This window comes from Buteo buteo, chromosome 31, assembly GCF_964188355.1.
Source record: "Buteo buteo chromosome 31, bButBut1.hap1.1, whole genome shotgun sequence".
In the NCBI taxonomy this organism is placed as follows: domain Eukaryota; kingdom Metazoa; phylum Chordata; class Aves; order Accipitriformes; family Accipitridae; genus Buteo; species Buteo buteo.
The window spans coordinates 2789221-2807232 of record NC_134201.1 but is presented as its reverse complement, the minus strand read 5'-3'; the positions used below and the strand labels follow the sequence as shown (position 1 = coordinate 2807232).

Below are 18012 nucleotides of genomic sequence, written 5' to 3'. Positions count from 1 at the left end.
TCCTCTTCCTCTTCCTCCCCATCCTCGCTCTCAATTTTGCCCCTTTTTGCCCCGTTTTTCACAGGTTTGTTGTCTTCCTCCTCTTCCTCCTCCTCGCTCTTGATTTTGCCCCTTTTTCCCCCATTTTTCACAGGCTTTGTCTCGGGCTCAGTCCTTTTTTTGCCCTTTTTCACCTCATTTTTCTGGAGCGGCTTCTTCTGCTCTTCCTCCTCCTTTTCTTCCTCTTCCTCTTCCTCCTCCTCCTCACTCTCAATTATGTCTCTTTTCCCCCTGTTTTTCACAGGCCTTTTCTCGGGCTCGGTCCTTTTTTTGCCCTTTTCCACCCCGTTTTTCAGCACTGGCTTTTTCTGCTCTTCCTCCTCTTCCTCTTCCTCCTCCTCCTCACTCTCAATTTTGCCCCTTTTCGCCCCGTTTTTCACAGGTTTGTTGTCTTCCTCCTCTTCCTCCTCCTCGCTCTCGATTTTGCCCCTTTCCCCCCCATTTTTCACAGGCCTTTTCTCGGGCTCAGTCCTTTTTTTGGCGTTTTTCACCCCGTTTTCCCAGAGCGGCTTTTTCTGCTCTTCCTCTTCTTCATCTTCCTCCTCATCCTCACTCTCAATTTTACACCTTTTCGCCCCGTTTTTCGCCAGGCTTTTCTGGGGCTCAGTCCTTTTTTTTCCCTGTTTCACCCCATTTTTCCGGAGCGCCTTTTTCTGCTCTTCCTCCTCCTCTTCATCTTCCTGCTCTTCCTCTTCCTCCTCCTCCTCACTCTCAATTTTGCCCCTTTTCGCCCCATTTTTCATGGGCTTTTTCTCAGGCTCAGTCCTTTTTTTGCCCTGTTTCACACCATTTTTCCGGAGCGCCTTTTTCTGCTCTTCCTCCTCCTCTTCATCTTCCTGCTCTTCCTCTTCCTCTTCCTCCTCACTCTCAATTTTGCCCCTTTTCGCCCCGTTTTTCATGGGCTTTTTCTCGGGCTCAGTCCTTTTTTTGCCCTTTTGCGCCCCATTTTTTAGGAGTGGCTTCTCCTCCTCCTCCTCTTCCTCCCTCTCCATTTTGCCCCTTTTCCCCCCATTTTTCCCAGGCTCTTCCTCCTCATCCTCCTCCTCCCTCTCAATTTTGCCCCTTTCCGCCCCACTTTTCACCGGGCTTTTCTCAGCCTCAGTCCCTTTTTTGCCCTGTTTCACCCCATTTTTCCGGAGCGGCTTCTCCTCCTCCTCTTCCTCACTCTCAATTTTACGCCTTTTTGCCCCGTTTTTCACAGGCCTTTTCTCCGGCTCGGCCCTTTTTTTACCTTTTTTCGCCCCATTTTTTAGGAGCGGCTTCTCCTCCCTCTTCCTCCTCCTCCTCCCCCCTCTCCATTTTGCCCCTTTTCCCCCCATTTTTCCCAGGCTCTTCCTCCTCCTCCTCCTCCTCCCTCTCAATTTGACCCCTTCTCCCCCCGTTTTTCGCCGGCCTTGTCTCGGGCTCGGCCCTTTTTTTGCCCTTTTTTGCCCCATTTTTTAGGAGCGGCTCCTCCTCCTCCTCCCCCCTCTCCATTTTGCCCTTTTCCCCCCCATTTTTCCCAGGCCCGCTCCCTTTTTTCCCCTTTCCCCCCCCATTTTGGCAGGGCAGCCTCTTCCTCCCCTCTTCCTCCCCTTCCTCTTCCTCCTTCCTCCCCCTCTCGACTCTCCCCCCCCCCATCCTTCACGCCTCTTTCCGCGCTCCCGTTTTCCCCTTTTCTTACCCCATTTCCAGGGGGCGGAGCTTCCTCTTCCTCCCCCCCCCCCCCATTGCGGAACACTCCGAGGGGGCGTGGCCAGCGCGGAGGCCCCGCCCCGTCTCCGCCCCCTCCTCCCCGCGGGGCGCCGCGCGCCGGGCCCTCCCCGATCCCACAACCCGCCGCGGCCAATGAGGGGGCGGGAGGGGGGCGGGGCGTGCGCCGGAAGCGGAAGCCGGGGGAGGAGGAGGAGGAGGAGGAGGATGAACGGGGCGGCCGAGGCCGATGGCGGCGGCTACAAGCGGCGGTACCGGGCGCTCAAACGCCGCCTCAAGCTGCTGCTTTACGTGAGGGGGGGGGGGGGGAGTTTACCCACAAGGCTTTGCGGGGGGGGTCTTTACCCAGAAGGCATTGCGAGAGGGGGGGGTCCTAGGCGGGGTTGGGGGGGGCTGAGGGGGGGTTTACCCAGAATGCATTGCGTGGAGGGGGGGCTGAGGGGGGGTGGGGGGGTCTTTACCCAGAAGGCATTGCGGGAGAGGGGTCTGGGGGGGGTGTTTACCCAGAATGCATTGCGAGGGAAGGGTCTGAGGGGGTCTTTACCCAGAAGGCATTGCGAGGGGGGGGGTCCTGGGGGGGGTGGGGGGGGCTGAGGGGGTTTGGGGGGCTCTTTACGCAGAATGCATTGCGGGAGAGGGGTCGGGGGGGGTGTTTACCCACAATGCATTGCGTGGAGGGGGGGCTGAGGGGGTTTGGGGGGTCTTTACCCAGAAGGCATTGCGAGAGGGGGGTCCTAGGGGGGGTTGGGGAGGGGGCTGAGGGTTTTTTTTACCCAGAATGCATTGCGTGGAGGGGGGTCTGAAGGGGGTTGGGGGGGTCTTTACCCAGAATGCATTGCGTGGAGGGGGGGTCTGGGGGTGTTGAGGGGGTCTGGGAGGGGCTGAGAGGGTCTTTACCCAGAATGCATTGCCTGGAGGGGGGGGTTGGGGGGGTCTTTACCCACAGTGCATTGCGAGGGAAGGGTCTGAGGGGGTCTTTACCCAGAAGGCATTGCGGGGGGGGGGGGCTGAGGGGGTTTGGGGGGGTCTTTACCCAGAATGCATTGCGGGAGAGGGGTCGGGGGGGGTGTTTACCCACAATGCATTGTGTGGAGGGGGGTCTGAGGGGGGTTGGGGGGGTCTTTACCCAGAAGGCATTGCGAGGGGGGGGGGTCTGGGAGGGGCTAAGAGGGTCTTTACCCACGATGCATTGCGTGGAGGGGGGCTGGGGGGGGGGGTTGGGGGGTCTTTACCCAGAATGCATTGCGGGAGAGGGGTCTGGGGGGGTGTTTACCCACAATGCATTGCGTGGAGGAGGGGCTGAGGGGGGTTGGGGGGGTCTTTACCCAGAAGGCATTGCGAGGGGGGGGGGGTCTGAGGGGGTTTGGGGGGTCTGGGAGGGGCTAAGAGGGTCTTTACCCACGATGCATTGCGTGGAGGGGGGCTGAGGGGGTTTGGGGGGGTCTTTACCCAGAATGCATTGCATGGAGGGGGGGTCTGGGGGCGTTGAGGGGGTCTGGGAGGGGCTGAGAGGGTCTTTACCCACAATGCATTGCGTGGAGGGGGGGTTTGGGGGGGTCTTTACCCACAGTGCATTGCGAGGGAAGGGTCTGAGGGGGTCTTTACCCAGAAGGCATTGCAGGAGGGGGGGGCTGAGGGGACTTGGGGGGGGTCTTTACCCAGAAGGCATTGCGGGAGAGGGGTCTGGGGGGGGGGCTGAGAGGGTGTTTACCCACAATGCATTGCATGGAGGGGGTTGGGGGGGGTCTTTACCCAGAATGCATTGCGTGGAGGGGGGGGTCTGGGGGCGTTGAGGGGGTCTGGGGGGGGCTGAGAGGGTCTTTACCCACAATGCATTGCGTGGAGGGGTCTGGGGGGGGGGTTTACCCAGAATGCATTGTGGGAGAGGGGTCCTGGGGGGGTCTGGGGGGGGCTTAGAGGGTCTTTACCCAGAATGCATTGCGTGGAGGGGGGGGTTGAGGGGGTTTGGGGGGTCTGGGGGGGTCTTTACCCACAATGCCCTGCGTGGGTGGGCGTGTCCTCCCCCCCCCGCCCCCCAATTCCCCCCCCCCCCCCAGGAGCAGGAGTGTTTCCAGGAGGAGCTGCGCCGCGCCCAGCGCAAACTCCTGAAAGTCTCGCGGGACAAAAGGTACCAAAATCCCCCCGAGTCGCCCCAAAACCAGCGGCCACGCCCTCCCCGACGCAGAGGGCGGGGCCTCACACCCCCCTCCCCTTCCTCCCCCCCCTCCCCCCGCCATCAGCTTCCTCCTGGACCGGCTGCTGCAGTACGAGAACGTGGATGACGACTCGTCAGGTAACGAGGCGGGAGGGGGAGAGCGATTTGGGGGGGTGGGGCAAACGCCCCTCCCCCCAAGCGTCACTCCCTGCCCCGCCCAGATTCCGAGGCCACCGCCTCCTCCGACAACAGCGACGGGGAGGGGGCGAAGGGGACGGACCCCCCTCCTGCCAAGAGGTGAGGGGGCGGGGCTCTAAGATGGCCGCCAGTGCTGCGGGAAGGAGGGGAGGGGGCTAAGATGGCTGCCGCCAGGCGTGGGTGTGGCCCTAAGATGGCCGCTGCTAGGTGCGGGTGTGGCCACAAGATGGCCGCCGCCAGGCGTGGGTGTGGCGCCAAGATGGCTGTGGCTAGGCATGGGTGTGGCGCCAAGATGGCTGCCACCAGGTGTGGGTGTGGCCACAAGATGGCCGCTGCCGGGCGTGGCTGCTGCTAGGTGTGGCCATGGCCACAAGATGGCTGCCACTGGGCGTGGCCACCACTGGGTGTGGCCACAGGATGGCCACCACCGGGTGTGGGTGTGGCTGCAAGATGGCTGCCGCCAGGGCTAAGGAGAGGTGGGCGTGTCCCAAGATGGCGGCCATCCTCAGCCCCGCCCCCACCTCCCCTCTCTCTCTCTCCCCTCCCCCACAGGAAGCGCAGCCCCCCGCCCTCCCCTCCCCCACCCGGCTTCCCCCTGCCCGGCCCCCCCGTGCCCACCCCATATATGGTAAGCCTGCCCCGCCCCCTCCCCGACCCCGCCCAGCTCCCCCGCCTCTTAGCGGGGGAGGGGTGGAGCCCTCGCTGACCCCTCCCCTCCCCCCCCCCCAGATGTCCTCCCCCCCCTACAGCCCCTTCCCCACCGAGTACTTGGCCCCCGAGGGGCCGCCCCGCCCCGAGAGGCCCCGCCCCGGCCCCGCCCGACGCCCCAAGGGGTCCCGGCGCCTGCAGGTACGGGGGAGGGGCGCGGGGGGGCCACTTGGGGGGCTGGGGGGGCACTTGGGGGGCACAGTGGGCCACTTGGGGGGCTGGGGGTTACTTGGGGGTCGCAGTGGGGGGCACTTGGGGGTCCTGGGGGGGCACTTGTGGGGCACTTGGGGGGCTGGGGGGTACTTGTGGGTCGCAATGGGGCAGTTGGGGGGCACTTGGGGGTCGCAGTGGGGTAGTTGGGGGTCTGGGGGGGCACTTGGGGGTCGCGGTGGGGCACAGTGGGGCACTTGTGGGTCGCAGTGGGGCACTTGGGGGGCACTTGGGGGTCACAGTGGGGAACTCCGGGGTCGCAATGGGGCAGAGCGGGGCAGTTGTGGGTCCGGGGGGGGGCACTTGGGGGGCACAGTGGGGCAGTTGGGGGTCGCAGTGGGGCACAATCGGACACTTGGGGGTCACAGTGGGGCACTTGTGGGGCTGGGGGTTACTTGTGGGTCACAATGGGGCACTTGTGGGTCGCAGTGGGGCCGTGGGGGGCACTTGGGGGTCGCGGGCGTTGCCGGTGCTGACCCCTCCCCTTTCCCCCCCTCCCCTCCCCCCCCAGCTGCCGCCCACCCCGCCCCTGCCCTTCCCGTCGGGGCGTGGCCCGGGGGGGCCCCTCCCCCCGCCGCTGCCCCCGCCCCCCAAGGCCCCGCCCCCCGTCCCCAGCACCGTCCCCCGGCGGATGCTGAGCGACGCGGGGGAGGGGAGCGGCGACGACCCCCTGGACGGCGACGACGAGCTCGTCATCGACATCCCCGAGTGAGGCTCCGCCCGCCCGGCCACGCCCGGCCCCGCCCCGGGGTGAAAAAGGGGGAAAAAAAGGAGAAAAAAAAAAAATTTTGGTGACAAACCCGAGAGTTTTGGTGAAAAGATGCTGGGGGGGGGAGGGGGGAGGCACTACGCAATCTGGGGAGGGGGAGGGGCGGGTTTTGGCGGGAAAACCCGCTGGGGGGGTGGGGGAGGGGCGGCCCCAGCGGTGTGGGGTGAAAAAGGGCGTGTCTGGGGGGGGCGGGAAACACCACACCCCCATTTTGGGGGGGAAACCGCCGGATTTGGGGACAAAACCGCCCAGTTTTGGCCCCCACCAGCATTTGGGCGGGGCGATGTCACACACCCTGCCCCGCCCCCCCCGTTGCCCCACCCACCCCTTCGTGGCCAATCCCTGTTCATTCCTTCACCCCGCCTGTGGGCGTGGCCTATGATGGGGAGGGGGCGTCGCCACGAAGAAGCCCCACCCCCTTTGGTGATGGGCGTGGCATCGAGGGGGCGTGGCTTAACAGCAAAGGAAGCTCTACCCACCCCCTGCCTCAGCGCGGGGGCGTGGTCTCAATGGGGTGTGGCCCCAAGGAGGTGTGGTCTAGGTCAGCCCCGCCCCTCACCCTCCCCGCCCCTTTTCCCCTCCCCCCCTCGGCGCACGCGCAGTGGGCGGAGCCAGCGGAGGCGCCGAGGGTTTATTGGGCGTCGCTCCCCTCCCCTCCCCCACCCCCTTCCCTCTCCCCTCCCCCACTGGAGCGCGGTACAAAAAAAAAAAAAAAAAAAAAAAAAAGAAAACGAAACAAACCCCGCCCCGCCCCCCACGCGCACCGAGGGGCGGGGCCACGAACACGAAAAGGAGGGGGAAAAGGGAGGGGGCGGGGCCTGAGGGGGGGACAGGACACGCCCGTTCTGCAGGGCAACGCCCATGATGGGGCGGGGCAGCGGTGCGCCGTGTCTCCGCCCCCCCCCCCCCCCAATCTGTGGGGCGGGGAAGGTCCCGCTCGCCGTGGGGCAGAGGGGGGGGAGGGGAAGGAACCAAAGAACCGTCCGTCCGCCCCACGGCGCCGTGGGGCAGAGTCGCCCCACGGCGCCGTGGGTCCGGCCTCGTCGCCGTGGGGCGGGGCCGTGGGGGGGGCTCCCCCCAAATCCGTGGGGCTTTTCTCTCTCTCTCCGTCTTCGCCCGCCCTGCCGTGGGGCAGGTTGGGGGGGGGGTCCGGCCCCACCTCGCCGTGGGGCAGAGGGGGGGGCGGGGTCGCCTCGGCCCCGCCCCCGCCTCACCAGGGTTGGCTGGGCAGGGCCTGACTGACGACGGGGGCCCCCTCCATGGGGAGAACGGCCACGGCCGGGGCGGGGGGGCCGGGGGTCGCCATGGGGCAGGATTCGCCCGCACCTGTGGGGAGACGGCGTTAAAGAGCCCCCCCCCCCCGTCCGGACCCACGGCGCCCCACAGATTTCCCCGCCGACCCACGGATTCCCCGCCACCCCCGCTTCTCTCTGCCCCAGATGTGGGGAATCGCGCTGGGGGGGCTGCCCCCCAAGTAACACCGCCCCCCAAGTGTCAACACCGCCCCCCAAGTGTCACCACCACCCCCCAAGTAACACCGCCCCCCAAGTGTCACCACCGCTGTGGGGCAGGAGCTGCGGGCTCTGTGGGGCTGCCCCATAAGTAGCGCAAGCACCGGCTCTAGGGCAGGATGAGCACCCCCCCCACACCTGTGCTATGGGGCAGGACTTGAAGGCTCTATGGGGCTGCCCCCCAAGTACCCCCCCACACCCCCAGCACCATTCTCACGCTATAGGGCACATCCTCACGCTGTGGGGCAGGACTTCGAGGCTCTATGGGGCTGCCCCCCATGTCCGCCCCACCCCACCTCCGTCCTCACGCTATGGGGCAGGACTCCCAGGCTCTATAGGGCTGCCCCCCAAGTACCCCCCCCACCCCCAGCTCCATCCTCACGCTATGGGGCACGTCCTCACGCTGTGGGGCAGGACTATGAGGCTCTGTGGGGCTGCCCCCCAAGTCCCCCCCAAACCCAGCTCCGTCCTCACGCTATGGGGCACAACTCCCAGGCTCTATGGGGCTGCCCCACAAGTACCCCCCCCCCCACACCTCAGCTCCGTTCTCACGCTATGGGGCACATCCTCATGCTATGGGACTCCCCCTCACGCTATGGGGCACGTCCTCACGCTATGGGGCAGGACTCCCAGGCTCTGTGGGGCTGCCCCCCAAGTACCCCCCAAGTACCCCCGCACCCCAGCTCCAGCCTCACGCTATGGGGCACATCCTCACTCTATGGGGCAGGACTTCCAGGCTCTATGGGGCTGCCCCCCAAGTACCCCCGCACCCCAGCTCCGTCCTCACGCTATGGGGCAGGACTCCCAGGCTCTGTGGGGCTGCCCCCCAAGTACCCCCGCACCCCAGCTCCAGCCTCACACTATGGGGCACATCCTCACGCTATGGGGCAGGACTCCCAGGCTCTATGGGGCTGCCCCCCAAGTACCCCCCCAAGTACCCCCAGCCCCCCCAGCCCCCTCCCACCCCCCCCCCGCCGCCCCCCACCCCCCACCGCCGCCGAGCCTTGCCTGTGGGCGCGTCAGCGGAGCGGCGGCGCGCCGTGGGGCGCGGCGGGCCCCTCGGCGGGGGGGGGCGCGCCGTGGGTCTGGAGGTGGCCGCTGAGCTGGGCGGGGGTCTTGCAGTGAACCCCGCAGAGTTTGCAGAGGAGGCGTCGGGGGCGGGGGGCCGCCACGCCGTGGTCCTTCACCGCGTGCACCCGCAGGTACGCCGCCGTGGTGAAGCCTGGGGGGGGGGGGACGGACGGTGTGGGGCGGGGGGGGACGTAGAGCGGCGTCAGACCCACGGCGCTTGGGGGGCGGGGAAGGGGGCGGGGGGGGGGGGGCTCTGTGGGGTGGGGAGAGGGTGGGGGGGGGGTTGGGGAGGGGACCCAGAGAGGGTGCGCCCCATAAGTGGTGACCTATAGAGCCAGGGAGCTATGGGGCAGTGCCCCATAGAGCCTGGGAGCCGTGCGCCATAGAGCCTCTGACCTGTAAGTAGTGCCCCATAGAGCCTGCGCCCCATAAGTAGTGCCCCATAGAGCCTGGGACCCATAAGTAGCGCCCCATAGAGCCTGGGACCCATAAGTAGTGCCCCATAGAGCCTGGGAGCTGTGCCCCATAGAGCCTGCGCCCCATAAGTAGTGCCCTATAGAGCCTGGGAGCCATAAGTAGGGACCCATAGAGCCTGCGCCCCATAAGTAGTGCCCTATAGAACCTGCGACCCATACGTAGTGCCCCATAGAGCCTGGGACCCATAAGTAGTGCCCCATAGAGCCTGGGAACCATGCCCCATAGAGCCTGCGCCCCGTAAGTAGTGCCCCATAGAGCCTGGGACCCATAAGTAGGGACCCACAGAGCCTGGGAGCTGTGCCCCATAGAGCCTGCGCCCCATAAGTAGTGCCCCATAGAGCCCGGCAGCTGTAGGGCACTGCCCCATAGAGCCTGGGACCCATAAGTAGTGCCCCACAGAGCCTGCGCCCCATCGAAGCCGTGCCCCATAGCGCCTGGGAGCCATACACTAGCGCCCCATAGCACCTGCGCCCCACAAGTCGCGCCCCACAGAGCCCGGAACCCGCGGGGCAGCGCCCCACAGAACCAGCGCCCCACGGCGCCACCACCCCGACGCCGACTCCCTGCCCCACGGCACCGGCTAAAACCCTCCCCCCCCTGACCCCAAACCTCTCCCCCCCCCAGCCCCACGGCGCCCCACATCCCTTCGCCAAACCCTCTCCCCCTTCGCCGCCCCAAACCCCGCCGCCGGTTTTTCGCGCCCGGCCCCACGGCGCTCGGCCCCGCTGCGTCCCGGCCCCACGGCGCCCCGGCCCCACGGCGCCCCGCCCCCCGGCGCCCCGCCCCATAACCTTTGTTGCAGAGCTCGCAGACGTGATTGGGCCCCTGGCTGTGGACCTTCATGTGGTCGGTGATGTAGGCGGCGCTCAGCATCTTGCCGCAGACGTGGCACGGCACCTTCTCCTCGTGCCGCACCGTGTGGGCCCGCAGCCGGTCCTTGGTGGCGAACGCGGCTTCGCAGGTCTGGGGCGGAAGAGCGGGGCGGGGCGCCGTGGGGCACGGGGCGCCGTGGGGCGCGGTGCCGTGGGGGCGCGGGGCGCCGTGGGGCGCGGGGCGGCAACCTACCTCGCATTTGAAGGGGCGTTCGGTGGAGTGGACTTGCCGGACGTGGCTGTTGAGGTGGTCGGGCCTGGGGGGGGGTGGGGGGGTGGGGCGGGGTGTCACGGCCGCCGGGCGCGGCACGGCGGCGGCGGCTCCCGGAGGGTCTTCGGCCTCGCGGCGATGGCGGCGGGAATGACGGCGGCGGCGGGAACTCGACCGGCGCCGCGGGCGACGGTGTCACCGCGGCCACCGGTGTCACCAGGACCGGTATCACCATGACCTCAAGTGTCACCACGACCTCTAGCATCACCCTGACCGCCGCCGCGACCTCAAGCGGCGCCACGACCACCGGCGTCGCCGTGACCTCAAGCGTCACCGTGACCTCGTCACCGTGACCTTCGGCGTCACCACGAGCTTCAGCATCACCACGACTATCGGTGTCACCGCGACCTCAAGCGTCGCCGTGACCCCCACCAGCACCGTCACCTCAAGTGTTGCCGCGACGACGGGTCTCGCCGTGACCTTCACCGTCACCGTGACCTTCACCATCACCGTGACCACCAGTGTCACCACGACCACGTCACCGTCGCCGTCAGCGTCACCGTGCCCTCACGTGCCACCGCGCCCACGGGACAACCCGAGGGCCACCACCGTCCCCGCCGCCGCCGCGGTCACAAACGCCGCCGTGACCACCGGTATCGCCGCGACCACCAGTAGAACCGGGACCGCCGGCGTCCCCACCGCCACGGCGGCCGCCCGTATCACCGTGGCCGGCAGCGGCAGCGTCACCGTGACGGCTGGTGAGCGCCACGGTGACGCCCAGCACCAGCACGGCCACCGGCGCCGCCGTGACCACCAGTCCCGCGACGACCAGAACCGGCGCTGTGACCGCCAGCACCAGCGTGGCCTCCACCGCCACCGTGACCACCAGCACCGCCACCGCCACCGTGACCACCACCAAGACCACGACCGCCACCGTGACCGCCAGCGCGACCACCACCGTGACCACCGTGTCCACCACAGCCACCACCATGTTGACAACCACCACCACCACGACCACCACCGTGACCATGACAGCCGCCGTGACACCACCACCACCCGGACCGCCACGACTGGCCGCCATCGTGACCACGACCACCACAACCGTCACCACAACCACCGCCGCCAGCATGACCGCCACGATGACTACGAACACCACCGTGACCGCCGTCATGACCCCAACCGTGACCGCCACCACCACCACCACGACCACAACCACCACCACGACCACCACCACGACCGTGAGCACCGCCACCAGCACCACCGCAATGACCAACAGCCATCATGACCGCAACCACGGCCACCGCCGCCACCACAACCACCACCACGACGACCACCACGATGACTGTGACCACGACCGCCATCGTGACCACGACCATGACCCCCACCACAACCACCACCATGACCGTGACAACCACCGTGACCATGACCGCCACCATGACACCACCACGACTGACGGCCATCATGACCACAACCACCACCGCCGCCACAACCACCACCACCACCACCATGGCCATGACCATCACGATGACCATGACCGCCATCGTGACCATGACGGCCATCACGACCACAACCATGACCACCACCGCCGCCACAACCGTCACCATGACACCTCTGCCACCACGACACCACCACCACGACCACCACGATGACCACGACCACCACGATGACCTTGACTGCCATCGTGACCACAAACTTGACCTCCACCACCACCACGACCGTGACAACCACTGTGACCACCACCGTGACCATGACCATCACGATGACCACAACCGCCATCGTGACCATGACGGCCATCACGACCACAACCATGACCACCACCGCCGCCACCACAACCATCACCATGACACCGCCGCCACCAGACCCACCACCACCACCACGACACCACCACCACCACCACGATGACCATGACCATCACGATGAGCGCGACCGCCATCGTGACCGCGACCGCCATCGTGACCACAACCGCGACCGCCACAACCATCACCGTGACACCACCGCCACCAGAACCCCCACCACGCCACCACCACCGTGACCCCCCACGATGACCACGACCATCACAATGACCGTGACCGCCACCGTGACCACAACCGTGACCTCCTCCACGCCCCCCACCACCACCACCACCAACCTCCACCACCACCGCTCCGACCCCCACCGCCGCCCCCGCCTGCCCCGCCCCGCCCCGCCCACCTGGAGAAGCTCTTCCCGCAGTGGCTGCAGATGTAGGGCTTGTGGACGGCGCCGTCGTGGGAGCGGACGTGGTAGCTCATGCGGTCCTTCCGCTTGAACCGCTGCTGGCAGACGGGGCACTGGTACGGCTTCTCGTCCGAGTGCGACAGCTTGTGCCGGTTGAGGTGGTAGACGTCGCGGAACGCCTTGCCGCACATCTCGCAGGCGTGGTTCTTCCGCGCCCGCTTCGGCGCCGCCGCCGCCGGCGGCGTCCCCGCCGCCGCCGCCGCCGCTCCCCCGTCGGCCCCGCCGCCCCCCAAACCCGAAACGCTCAACAGGCTGAGGGGCACCATGGTCGGCATCTTCATGGCGGCGGCGGCGGCGGCGCCGGGCCGGGCGGCTTTGGCGCCGGTGTGGATGGCCTCGTGGCGGCGGAGGTTGTAGCCGTTCTTGAACTCCTTGGCGCAGAGCGAGCAGATGTACGGCCCTTTGCTCTTGGATTTGCGCGGCGCCTCCGCCGACGGCGGCGCGGGGGCGACCGGCGGCGGCGGCGGCGGCACCGGCGGAGGCGCCGGCGCCGATTCGGGAGCCGGGGGTTTGAGGGCGGCGGCGTCCACGGTGGTGGCGGCGGCGGCGGCGGCGGTGTCCGGGGGAGCGGCCAGCACCGGCAGCAGGTCGACCTGCAGCGCCTCGGCGGGGGCGGCGGGCGGCGGCGGGGCGGCGGCGGCCTGCGGCGGCACCGGCGGGGGTGTCACCGGCGGCAACCGCGGTGGCGGGGACGCCGGCGACGGCGGGACCAACGGCGTCGCCGGCGGTGGCGGTGGCACCGGGAGCGCCGGTGTCACCATCGCTGGTGGTGGCACCAGGACCGGCGGCGTTTCCAGGACCACCGGTGTCACCAGTGTCACCAGTACGCCCAGCGTCACCATCGCTGGCGGCGACACCAGGACCCCCAGCGTCACCAAGACCACCCGCATCACCGGGACCACCAGTGTCGCCATCGTTGGTGGTGACACCAGGACCACCAGGACCACCAAGACCCCCAGTGTTATCGGGACCCCCAGTGTCACCATCGTTGGTGGTGACACCAGGACCACCGGCGTCACCAGGACCACCAGCATCATCAGGGCCACCAGTGTCGCCAGCACACCCAGCGTCACCGTTACTGGTGGTGACACCATGACCACCAGGACCCCCAGTGTCATCGGGACCCCCAGTGTCACCATCACTGGTGGTGACCCCAGGACCACCAGTATCACCAAGACCCCCAGTGTCACCATCACCGGTGGTGACACCATGACCACCGGCCTCACCAGGACCACCAGTATCACCAAGACCCCCAGTGTCACCATCACTGGTGGCGACACCGGGACCACCGGCCTTTCCAGGACCACCGGTGTCACCAGGACCAGCAGCGTCATCAGGGCCACCAGTGTCACCAGCACCCCCAGTACCACCACCGCTGGCGGCGACGCCACGGCCACCAGCGTCGCCAAAACTCCCAACGTCACCGTCACCGCCACCGCCGCCGCCCAGTATCACCAGTACCACCAGCGTCACCGCCGTCACTGGTGTCGCCAGGACACCAGCGTCGCCGCGACCGGCGCCACCGCGGCTCCCAGTGCCACCAGTGTCCCCAGTACCGCCAGCGTCACCAGTACCGCCGTGACCAGCAGGGCCACCGTGACTAGCGGTGTCCCCAGTGCCCCCGGTACCACCAGTGCCACCAGTACTCCCAGTGTCACTGGGACCAATACCGCCAGTACCAGTGCCCCCAGTACCACCAGTACCTGGACCACCAGTAGGGCTACCCCCAGTGGCCCCGGTACCAGTACCCCCAGTACCACCAGTATGAGCACCCCCAGCGTCCCCAGTACCGCCAGTACTAGTGCCACCAGTGTCACCAGCGCCAGGACGCCCAGTGTCGCCAGTACTACCAGTACCAATGCTCCCAGTAACACCAGTACCGGTGCCGGCAGCACCACCAGTACGAGTGTCACCGGTACCAGTGCCCCGAGTCCCAGTGCTCTCAGTACCACCACGACCAGCACCCCCCAGTGTCACCAGTACCCCCAGTGTCACCAGTACCCCCAGTGTCACCAGCACCCCCAGTGTCACCAGCACCACAAGTACCGGTACCGCCAGTACCAGTGTCACCAGTCTCAGCACCCGCCGTGTTGCCAGTACGCCCAGTATCCCCAGTGTCACCAGCACCACAAGCCCCAGGACCCCCAGTACCAGTTCCCCCAGTCGTCCCAGTGCCAGTATCACCAGTACAACTCCCCACACCACAAGCACCAGCACCCCCGCTACCAGTGTCCCCAGCACCCCCAGTCCCAGTGTCCCCAGCACCAGTGCCCCCAGTCCTCCCAGTCCCCAGCGCGCCCAGTACCAGTCCCCCCAGCGTCCCCAGCACCAGTTCCCCCAGTCCCACCAGTCCCACTACCCGCACCACAACCACCAGTCCCCCAGTCCCGGTGCCCCCAGTCCTCCCAGTCCCACAAGCACCAGTGCCCCCAGTCCCCAGCGTCCCCAGTCCCAGTCCCTCCGGCGTCCCCAGTCCCACCAGCACCAGTCCTCCCAGTCCAACTCCCCGCACCACGACCACCAGCGCCTGCAGTCCCAGTGCCACCAGTGTCCCCAGTCCCCCAGTCCCCAGTGCTCCCAGCACCACAACCCCCAGTGCTCCCAGCACCAGTGCCACCAGTGCCTGCAGTCCCAGTGCCCCCAGTGCTCCCAGTCCCCCCAGCACCAGTACTCCCAGTCCTGCAACCACCAGTGCCACCAGTGCCTCCAGTCCCAGTGCCCCCAGTCCTCCCAGTCCCACAACCACCGGTGCTCCCAGCACCAGTGCCACCAGTCCCACAACCACCAGTGCCCCCAGTCCCACAACCACCAGTGCCACCAGTGCCACAACCACCAGTGCCACCAGTGCCACAGCCACCAGTGCTCCCAGTGCCACAAGCACCAGTGCCTCCAGTCCCAGTGTCCCCAGTCCTCCCAGTCCCCAGTCCCACCAGCACCAGTGCTCCCAGTCCCACAACCACCAGTCCCCCCAGCACCAGTGCCACCAGTCCTGCAACGCCCAGTGCTCCCAGCACCACAGCCACCAGTGCTCCCAGTCCCCCGTGCTCCCAGCCCCGCAACCTCCAGTGCTCCCAGCACCACAACCCCCAGTCCCCAGTGCTCCCAGTCACCCCAGCACCAGTGCCACCAGTCCCACACCCCCCAGTCCTCCCAGTCCCTCAGTCCCCAGTGCTCCCAGTCCCACAACCACCAGTACCCCCAGTGCCACAACCACCAGTCCCACAAGCACCAGTACTCCCAGCACCACGACCACCAGTGCCACCAGTGCCTGCAGTCCCAGTGTCCCCAGTGCTCCCAGTCCCCCCAGCACCAGTACTCCCAGTCCTGCAACCACCAGTGCCACCAGTGCCTGCAGTCCCAGTGCCCCCAGTCCCACAACCCCCAGTGCCACCAGTCCCGCAACCACCAGTGCTCCCAGTGCCACAGCCACCAGTGCTCCCAGTCGCACAAGCACCAGTGCTCCCAGTGCTCCCAGTCCCCAGTCCCACAACCCCCAGTGCCATCAGCCCTGCAACCACCAGTCCCCAGTGCTCCCAGTCCCATGACCCCCAGTGCTCCCAGTCCCCCCAGCACCAGTACCACCAGTCCCAGTCCTCCCAGTCCCCAGTGCTCCCAGTCCCATGACCACCGGTGCTCCCAGCACCAGCGCCACCAGTCCCCAGTGCCCCCAGTGCCACAACCCCCAGCGCTCCCAGTCCCCCCAGCACCAGTACCACCAGTCCCAGTCCTCCCAGCCCTCCCAGTCCCCAGTCCCGCAACCCCCAGTGCCACCAGTCCCGCAACCCCCAGTGCTCCCAGTGCCTGCAGTCCCAGCCTTCCCAGTCCCCAGTGCTCCCAGTCCCACGACCACCAGTGCTCCCAGCACCAGTGCCCCCAGTGCCTGCAGTCCCAGTGCCCCCAGTCCCACGACCCCCAGCGCTCCCAGTCCCCCCAGCACCAGTACCACCAGTCCCAGCCCTCCCAGTCCCCAGTCCTCCCAGTCCCCCAGCACCAGTACCACCAGTACCACCAGTCCCAGTCCTCCCAGCCCTCCCAGTCCCCAGTCCCATAACCCCCAGTGCCACCAGCCCCGCAACCCCCAGTGCTCCCAGCGCCACAACCACCAGTCCCCAGCGCTCCCAGTCCCCCAGCACCAGTGCCACCAGTACCACCAGTCCCAGCCCTCCCAGCCCTCCCAGTCCCCAGTCCCGCAACCCCCAGTGCTCCCAGTGCCTGCAGTCCCAGCCCTCCCAGCCCTCCCAGCCCCAGTGCTCCCAGTCCCATGACCACCAGTGCTCCCAGCACCAGTGCCACCAGTGCCTGCAGTCCCAGCGCTCCCAGTCCCCCCAGCACCAGTACCACCAGTACCACCAGTCCCAGTCCCCCAGCACCAGTAGCACCAGTAGCACCAGTACCACCAGTCCCAGCCCTCCCAGTCCCCAGTCCTACCAGTCCCCCAGCACCAGTACCACCAGTGCCTGCAGTCCCAGTCCTCCCAGTCCCCCCAGCACCAGTACCACCAGTCCCAGTCCTCCCAGTCCCCAGTGCTCCCAGTCCCCCAGCACCAGTAGCACCAGTACCACCAGTCCCAGTGCCCCCAGTCCCCCCAGCACCAGTACCACCAGTACCACCAGTACCACCAGTACCACCAGTCGCACCAGTCCCCCCAGTCCCAGCCCCCCCAGCCCCCCCAGCGCCCGCAGTCCCAGTTCCTCCCAGTCCCACCCCCCCACCCCCCCTCCCCGCCCCCTCCCCCCGCTCCCCTCCGCCCCTCCCCCCCTCCCAGTGCTCCCAGTCTCTCCCAGTCCCCCCCCCCGTCCCCCCCCCCCCCCCGGGGGCGGTACCTGGAAGATGAAGCTGCTCCAGTTCGCGGGGTCCATGGCGATGGCGGCGAAACTGGGGGGGGGGGTGGGGGTGGGGGGTGGGGGAGGGGAGGGGTGGGGGAGGGGCTGGGGGGGGCCGCTGAGGCGGGAGGGGGGGGGGGGAAATAATAAACAACAACAACAAAAAAAAAAACCCAAAGGGACCAAAAAAAAAAAAACCCCCCCGGGGGGGGGGTGTGGGGGGAGGGGAAAAAGCCCCCCCAAAAATTTAAAAAAAAAAAAAAAAAAAAAGGGGGGGGGGACGCGCGGGGGGGGGGGGAGGGGAAACCGTGAGGGGGGCGGCGGCGGCGGCAGCCGATTGGCTCCCGCCCGGCCCGCGGCGGGCGCCGATTGGGCGGCGCGACGTTTGGCCCCGCCCACCCCCCCCCGCCCCGCCCACCCCCACCCCCCCCCCCTCCCAACCGGGCCCGGTCCCGCGCGCACAAAATGGCCGCCGGGGGGGCTCGCGCTCTCCCTCTCCCTCCTCTCTCTCTCTCTCCCCTTTTCTCTCTCGCCCCGCCCCCTTTTCCCTCAGCGCCAGCCGCGATTGGCCGCCGCAGCGCTTCGCCTCGCCCCGCCCACCCGCCCGCCGGCCAATCCGCGCGGGGCTCCGCCCCCTTCCCTCAACCCCCCCCCCGGGGGAAGGGGGAAAAGCGGCGACGCGCATGCGCCGCCGCCCCCCGTCGCCATGGTGACCGCGCGGCCCCGCCCACCCACCCCCCCTCCCACTTCGGCGAGGCGCGCTCTGATTGGCCGAGACCGGCTCGGCGGGAGGCGCGAATAGACGGGGCGCCGCGTGCCCGCCCCCCCCCCCCCTCGGCCACGCCCCCCTCCCCTCGTCCTCCTCGGCGCCATTTCGCGGCTGAGGGGGGCGGCCGCCATTTTGTGGCGTGAGGCGCCCGCCGCCATTTCCGGAGCCGCCATCGCCCTGTGAGGGGAAAGAGGAGGAGGAGGCCGCCCCCCTGCCGGCGGCCGCTTTTTTTTTCCCCTCCTTTTCCCCCT

At 67.7% G+C, this 18012-nt stretch overlaps 3 protein-coding genes across 5 annotated transcripts; 1 reads left to right on the top strand and 2 right to left on the bottom strand.

Moving 5' to 3' along the window:
• Positions 1–2: 2 nt before the first annotated feature.
• On the bottom strand, positions 3–1662 carry LOC142026014 (uncharacterized; the record flags this gene model as incomplete). Its single annotated transcript, XM_075018764.1, has 1 exon — positions 3–1662. A coding segment is annotated over exon 1 (1473 nt), but the record flags the coding sequence as incomplete, so codon positions are not given.
• A 184-nt stretch (positions 1663–1846) lies between these two features.
• Positions 1847–5824, top strand: INO80E (INO80 complex subunit E). Its single transcript, XM_075018896.1, has 7 exons — positions 1847–2022; positions 3789–3859; positions 3972–4024; positions 4108–4183; positions 4637–4712; positions 4814–4933; positions 5514–5824. The coding sequence occupies exons 1-7, from the start codon at positions 1867–1869 to the stop codon at positions 5712–5714; spliced, it is 753 nt and encodes a 250-aa protein (XP_074874997.1). The 5' UTR covers positions 1847–1866; the 3' UTR covers positions 5715–5824.
• A 1022-nt stretch (positions 5825–6846) lies between these two features.
• On the bottom strand, positions 6847–17055 carry MAZ (MYC associated zinc finger protein). 3 transcript variants are annotated; one of them, XM_075018849.1, is made up of 6 exons: positions 16993–17055; positions 12104–12810; positions 9896–9959; positions 9622–9793; positions 8291–8504; positions 6969–7097 (listed from the first exon to the last, which is right to left on the bottom strand). In XM_075018849.1, exons 1-5 carry the CDS (start codon positions 17026–17028, stop codon positions 8302–8304), a joined length of 1182 nt encoding a protein of 393 aa, XP_074874950.1. In that variant the 5' UTR covers positions 17029–17055; the 3' UTR covers positions 6969–7097; positions 8291–8301. The 3 variants fall into 3 exon arrangements, with proteins under 3 accessions (XP_074874949.1, XP_074874950.1, XP_074874948.1); XM_075018847.1 differs by lacking the exon at positions 16993–17055 and having other exon boundaries at positions 12104–13696; XM_075018848.1 differs by lacking the exons at positions 8291–8504; positions 16993–17055 and having other exon boundaries at positions 6847–7097; positions 12104–13696.
• Between the last annotated feature and the right edge of the window lie 957 nt (positions 17056–18012).